General features: G+C 44.7%; 1 protein-coding gene across 1 annotated transcript in view; it reads right to left on the minus strand.

The window, feature by feature from the left end:
- Spg11 (SPG11, spatacsin vesicle trafficking associated) overlaps nt 1-7,096 on the minus strand; it is a 68,110-nt gene that overhangs the window by 46,147 nt on the left and 14,867 nt on the right. Inside the window, exons 7-9 of the mRNA XM_005364359.2 lie at nt 4,584-4,729; nt 2,782-2,908; nt 346-501 (exon numbers count right to left, since the gene is read on the minus strand). Of these exons, the coding sequence (XP_005364416.1) occupies nt 346-501; nt 2,782-2,908; nt 4,584-4,729 (429 nt within the window). The remainder of the gene's footprint in view (nt 1-345; nt 502-2,781; nt 2,909-4,583; nt 4,730-7,096) is intronic.

A 7,096-nucleotide genomic window follows, 5' to 3' on the forward strand; every position in this document is an offset into this window, starting at 1 on the left:
CCTGCTCATCACTGCAGTGTGCTCCCCTTCACTGCAGTGTGCCCCCTTCACTGCAGTGTGCCTGCTCATCACTGCAGAGTGCTCCCCTTCACTGCAGAGTGCTCCCCTTCACTGCGGTGTGCTCCCCTTCACTGTGGTGTGCTCCCCTTCACTGCAGTGTGCTCCCCTTCACTGTGGGGTGCCCCCTTCACTGTGGGGTGCCCCTTCACTGTGGTGTGCCCCCTTCACTGCGGTGTGCCCCCTTCACTGCGGTGTGCCCCCTTCACTGAGGTGTGCCCCTTCACTGAGTTTTCTGTTTCTGTTCTGATAAGGAGTGGCATGGCCCATCCTCACTGCTATTCTTACCTTCAGTGTGCACAAAAAGCTCCCTTATCTGTTTGTTAAGGAAGGAGAGTGTGAGGTGAAGCAGCTGCTCTGCAAAGTGCTTGCTCTGGGTCTCAGAGTCGCTTTCTCTGATTGCGGAGCAGAGCAAATCCAGTGCTGGTCTCATCTCTTCTACCTCTGAGAACAAACGAGGAAATTAACATGGCAACCAGCTCCCCAAATTAGCAATCCAAATGTTAGTTGTAATGTTCTTACATATATGAACAAGGTCCAAGGTCTTGTTTTCACAAGCTCACACACCTTAGGAAGGCTTATGACTTGCAAACCTCAATGACTGCAGCCATTAATAAACTTTTACTGGTATTACTATTATTTTACAGACTTGGTGTTTTATAAACTCTTTTTTTTTCTTTTAAACAACCTATTAAGTGTTTACTTCCTTTCCATAGAGAGGAGATTGAGGTTGAGAGAGAATAAGTCAGTACCCAAGCTAATTCTGAAAGTAAATAAAATGGCAGAGCCAAAATTTGAACTTTAACCTCTGTGGCTCCAAAGCCACTCCAACAGGCATGTAGAGGACAGGGGTGGGACATGCCCTGAGTCCCCTCGTCCGGCTTGAGGGCTCTCGGGGGATCCCTGTCTCTCAGCATCCACCCAGCTTTGCAAGTGCGCGTGTGCAAGAATTATGGGAAACAGGCCTAGGAAGGTAAGCGAAGCTCGTTCCCAGGCATCAGATTTCAGATCCATTTCTGCCTTTAGATAAGGGCAGTGCAGGTAAGAAAAGAGAGAGTCCAAACTATCAAACACATGTGGGAATAGCGGCCACACAGCTGCTGATGGAACACTTTCAATACCACAAATCAAGTCTTTTCCTACGAATTAATCTATAGGTGTATTTTTAATTGAGAAGCTTAAAAAACACATCCAAGAGGAAGAAAAACCAACCCTATGATCAAGACAAAATCAGGTTGGGAGTGTAGCTCAGTGGCCTAACACGTGTGAAGTCCTAGGCTTGATCCTCAGCACAGAAAGAGGGGTGGGTAGAGAGAAGAGAGGAGGGTTAGGGAGGGGGAAGGCTGTCCTTGCATCCCCAGCAATCTGCCTACTTCTGCCTTTCAAGTTCTCAAATTAAAGTTCTGTGTCTGGTTTATTTTGAGACAGGATCTGCTACAATCCCAGGTTCCTTCAGACTTACTAGGTGGCACAGACTAGCTTTGAACTTGCAATCCTCCCTCCTTCTTCAGAAAGGCTGCATCACAGGCATACAACCCATGCCTCGCTTCGCTGACAGAATGCCCATTGTATTTTATTGTATTATTTTATTTTATGTGTATGAGTGTTTTGCTTGCATGTATGTATGTGCACATTGTGTGTAACTAGTAACCAAGGAGGCTAGAAAAGGCATCAGATCCCTTGGAACTGGAGTTACAGACAGTTGAGGGTGCTGGGAATTGAACCCAGGCCCTCTGGAAAAGTGCTGAGTGCTCTTAACCACTGTGCCATCTCTCCAGTCCCTCTTTATTTTTAATCAGAGGTAAGAGGTCTTGGATCTCTTGGAGCTAGAGTTGCAGGAGGCTGTGAGACACCTGACATGGGTGCTGGGAATTGAACTCAGGTCCTCTGCAAGAATAATATGCACTTTTCACAGGTGAGCCATCTCTCCAGCCTGAGATAATATTAAGAAGAAAAAAAATTGCTCATATCTCATGAAGAAGATTGCCATTTTCTCCTGTAACTAAAGTGAAAATTCATAAAACTTGCCTGAGGACAGTTTCAACTGCATATTGCAGCCAAGTACGATAACACCCTTAGAGATGAAAATTCTATGTCTAGAATTTATCCCAAGTAAATGACTATACATAGGTATACACACACACACACACACACACACACACAAAGAAAGAGAGAGAGAACATTTATATCATATAGCTAACAGTTTAAACAAAACAGTAGACACTGGAGTTGCCCTGGGTGGCACAGAGCACAGCACAGGGTATGAACAGTAGACACTGGAGTCTCCCTGGGTGGCGCTCTCTAGTACTAAGGATTGAACAAGTGCCCCACACATGGCAGACAATGCCGCAGCACTAAGCACCTCCAGTCCCTACAATGAGAACATTACAGACTTCGACAAACTCCCTCAAAGTACATCAGCACTGTAACTGAGTTTCGACAGCAAGAAGCCATTAGTGGAAAGATGGCTCAGCAGTCAAGAGCGCTGGCTGCTCTTTCTCAGGACTGGGGTTCTGTCCCCAGGACCCACATCAGGTAGTCCACAACCACGAGTAACTCTTTGGGCCTCCCCAGGCACCTGCACAATTGTGAGCACATACACACACACACATACACATAAATTATAAAGACTGTAACACACAAGCAGGCACACACACATAAATTATAAAGACTGCAATGATTTGAAAATGTCTAATAGTACGCATGTAGAAATATTTCACTTACGTCTTAAATATAACTGGGATGGAAGCTGATGATCAGGAACGGGAGGTTTTGACGACGGAGTAAGAAGATTTTCCTTGCTCTTCAGGAAGAAATCTACCGTATCCAGCTGCCGATTTTCTATGCCAGCCTAAGCACAGAGAGGAAAGAACCCAGAGTTTTACCCTGTGTGTGCTGGGGGTAGGGTGGGGGCAGATTTTAATGAGTTTAAGAGCGGAGACTACAAAACAAATAAAACCATCTTTACTTTGTACAAGTACCTGGGTTCTAGTGAACTCTGATCATTTTTGTCTAACTTGTTCTCTGAGTCATTTGTCTTCCTTAGCTCACGTAAAGTTCTAGGAACAATAGACGTGTACAGTCAACTGCCCCACGATGGAAGCTCATCAAGCCTGGGCTAGGTCTACTTGGAGCGGGTGCATGGCCAGCGCCAGTGGTGTCCCCTCTGCTTGCTTTATAGCTCTCTACCCTAGACTCTTAGTCATAACAGCCCCATCCATGGCAGCCCTCGGCTTAACACTGAAAGATTTAACTCGGCACATCAGGGCACACGCCTGTGTATTTAAAGACAGGTGGATGTGGCACACAAATGCCAGCATTGGGCGGAGGTGGAGGGGAGTAGTCAAGACAGGAGGATCATGAGTTCCAGGCCAGCTTGGGCTACATAGGGAGACCTCGGCTCAACAAACAAACATAATCATAACAGAAGGAGCCACAGATCTGTGGGATTCATTTTACCACTCAAGACTTGTTTTTCTCCCCTCATTTTCTCTGCTTATGCTCTTATTTGAGAGGCTGCCTCTAAAGACTTAGTGACCTCCAGAAACGACACTCACATATAGCTTATGTGTGATCAGTAGAGGGCTATATGTTTTTACATGTACGTGCAACACAATGTCATGAATTGGGTGAGGTGTGGAAGAAAGATTTTGTCAACAGCTCTAGGAGACATGATGCCCTTGTCTGGCCTCCAAGGACACTCGCACTCACGCACACAGATCCCTTCCACTTGCTCTCAGCTCTCAGGAGGTAAAGTAGGAAGATCAGGAGATCAAGGCCAACCTTGGATAGACAGCAAGTCAGAAACTGGCCTGGGATACTCATCTTAAACCAAACCAAAACAAACAAACAAACAAAAGTCTTTCAGAGGCTGTATCGTAAAGCAGAAATGCCCTGACTCTTAATTTTAGCTCCTTTTTCATCAGTATACTGTGGTTACTCAGCTGGCCACTCTGTGTCTATTTCTTAATTTATAAAGAGAAGAAGGAAGAGAAAGAGAGAGAGAGAACAAAAATTACTTAGTCATGGGTATTTCATGTGACTGTTTCAGGACCAAATTAGATAATACATATGAAAGAACATGTGAACTGTAAAATGCTACATAAATTCAGATTATATATTCTAAAGATAGCAAGGAGTACAGAAATAAGAAAATCATTTCTACTCTGTTCTCCACAGCTTGCTTCTCATTATATTAGCTTTTTTTGTCTACATTTCTGTCACATTCCCTTTTAAAAATACTGTTATTATCTCCTATCTTTAGAGGCAAAACCAGTAATAAGAGCAAAGGAAATCAACAGTCAGCCCTGGAGAGACGAAGGGTGAAGACGAAGACTATATGAATTCTCTCAGTCACACGAGGGCAGGTTTCTGTGTATGCATGTATATGTGTATGTATGAATTCTCTCAGTCACACGAGCGCAGGTTTCTGTGTATGCATGTATATGTGTATGCATCTCTATATATCTTTTACTTAGTAATATATCTTTATTACTAAGCGAAGTGGGGCAGATTCCTGCCGTTACCTCTAGAGCGTGTATAGGAATGGAGCACCGTCCCCAGCCGTTGAGATGGCAAAGGGAGTCCACGGTGCTGGCACTGCCATGGATCATCAGTCGGTTCAGAAACTCCTCTTGAGTGAGACCAAACAGAATCAGACAGAGTCCGTTTTCTATGGGGAAAATAAAAGTTAGCATTAATCAATTGATAGGAATTTCGATCTTAGAACGATGACTTAGAAATTCATTTCTAATTAACCAATATTTTCATACTATAGCTAAAATACACATACTGAGCTGAGTATGGTGGAGCATGTCTTTTATTCCAGTACTTGGTGGCTAGAGGCAGGTGAATTGGTAAAATTTAGGCCCATTTGGTTTACAAAGTGAGTTCCAAGCAAGTCAGGACTGCATAGTGAGACCCTATCTTAAAGAAAACATTTAACATCTGTGTGTGTGCACACACACACATTACCCTATGTATCAGTTACTATTTTACTGCTGTGATAGAACATCATGACCAAACTTGGAGGAAAAAGGGTTTATTATTTCATATTAAAATGACTGCCTTTCATCTTACGAAGGGAAGGCAGGGCGGGAGTCTGGAGGACTGCAGCAGAGGCCATGGAGGAGGACTGCTTACCGGCTGGCTCCCCAGGGCTTTGCTCAGCCTGCTTTTGTTTCTCATTTTAATGTTTATTTTATGTGAGTGACATTTTGCTGCATGCATGTGTGTGCATCACATGCCTGCCTGTTGGGATTCCCTGGAACGGGATTCGAGATGACTGTGAGGCACCATGTGGGTGCTGAGAATCGAACCCAGATCTTCTGCAGGAGCAACAAGTGCTCTTAACTGCTGAGCCAACACTCCAGGCCCTCAGCCTACTTTTTATGCAACCCAATCCATCTGCCCAGGGGTGGCACCATCCACAGTGGGCTGGGCTCTCCAAAATCAATCAATAATTGAGAAAGAAAAGGCCTCCAGCCAGACTGCCTGCAGGGCATTTCCTCAGCTGAGGCTCCTCCTCCCAGAGAACTCTGGCTTGTGTCAAGCTGACAAGAAACACCAGCCAGGACATAGCCCGTATTGTTAGGGGCTAATTACCTGATGCTTTTAAATTTTTATTGCACTTATTTATTATTGTGTGAGTATGTGTATGTGTGTGGACAGAAGTGTGTCAAGGTGCACATATTTGAAGGTCAATGGACGGCTTATGGGCGTCAGTTCTCTCCGACTATGTGGGTTCCAGAATGGAAATCAAATTATTAGGTTTGGTGGCAAATGGTTTTACTCAATAGGCTATCTTGCTTGCCCAGGAGTTTTGTATTTAAAACATCAATCATAAATTGAATTTTTATAAGAACAATACATTAGGGCTATAGAAGTAACAACATTTGCTTAGCATGTATGAGACCATGGATTACATTCCCAGCACTACAAGAACTAATATTTGAAAAATAACCAAAAATGCATACTATGAAATGACATTAAAATTGACATTTATATTTTATATATTATCTTACCTGAAAACTTTACTTATAGAGGTGTCAGATTTCTGGTTTACCAAAATAAATCAAGTAACAACATACCCCTGGATACACAAAAACACCAGAATTTGTATTAAGGACTGAGATTGTACCTCAGTAGTAGAGCACTGGTCTAACATGTACAATAGCCTGAGTTCAAGCCATAGTACAAAAACAGAAAGGAAAGAAGGAAGGGAGGGAGGGAGGGAGGGAAGAAGGAAGGGAGGGAGGAAAGAAGACAACGGAGAACCCCAACCATAAATACAACAGCCACCGGGGAACCCCAACCAGAAAGACAACAGCCACCGGGGAACCCCAACCAGAAAGACAACAGCCACCAGGGAACACCAACCAGAAAGATAACAGCCATCAGAGAACCCCAACCATAAATACAACAGCCACCAGGGGAACCCCCACTAGAAAGACAACAGCCATCAGAGAACCCCACCGGAGAGACAACAGCCACCGGGGAACCCCAACCAGAAAGATAACAGCCATTAGAGAACCCCAACCAGAAAGACAACAGCCGCCGGAGAACCCCAACCAGAAAGACAACAGCCACCGGAGAACCCCAACCATAAATAACAGCCACTGGGGAACCCCAACCATAAATACAAGAGCCACTGGGGGAACCCCAACCAGAAAGACAACAGCCACTGGAGAACCCCAACCATAAATATAACAACCACTGGAGAACCCCAACCAGAAAACAACAGCCACCGGAGAACCCCAACCATAAATACAACAGCCACCAGGGGAACCCCAACCAAAAAGACAACAGCCATTAGAGAACCCCAACCAGAAAGACAACAGCCATCAGAGAACCCCAACCATAAATACAACAGCCACCGGGGAACCCCAACCATAAATACAAGAGCCCCTGGGGGAACCCCAACCAGAAAGACAACAGCCACTAGAGAACCCCAACCATAAATATAACAACCACTGGAGAACCCCAACCAGAAAGATAGCAGCCACCGGGGAACCCCAACCATAAATATAACAACCACTGG

Source organism: Microtus ochrogaster (assembly GCF_000317375.1).
Source record: "Microtus ochrogaster isolate Prairie Vole_2 chromosome 14 unlocalized genomic scaffold, MicOch1.0 chr14_random_1, whole genome shotgun sequence".
NCBI lineage: Eukaryota > Metazoa > Chordata > Mammalia > Rodentia > Cricetidae > Microtus > Microtus ochrogaster.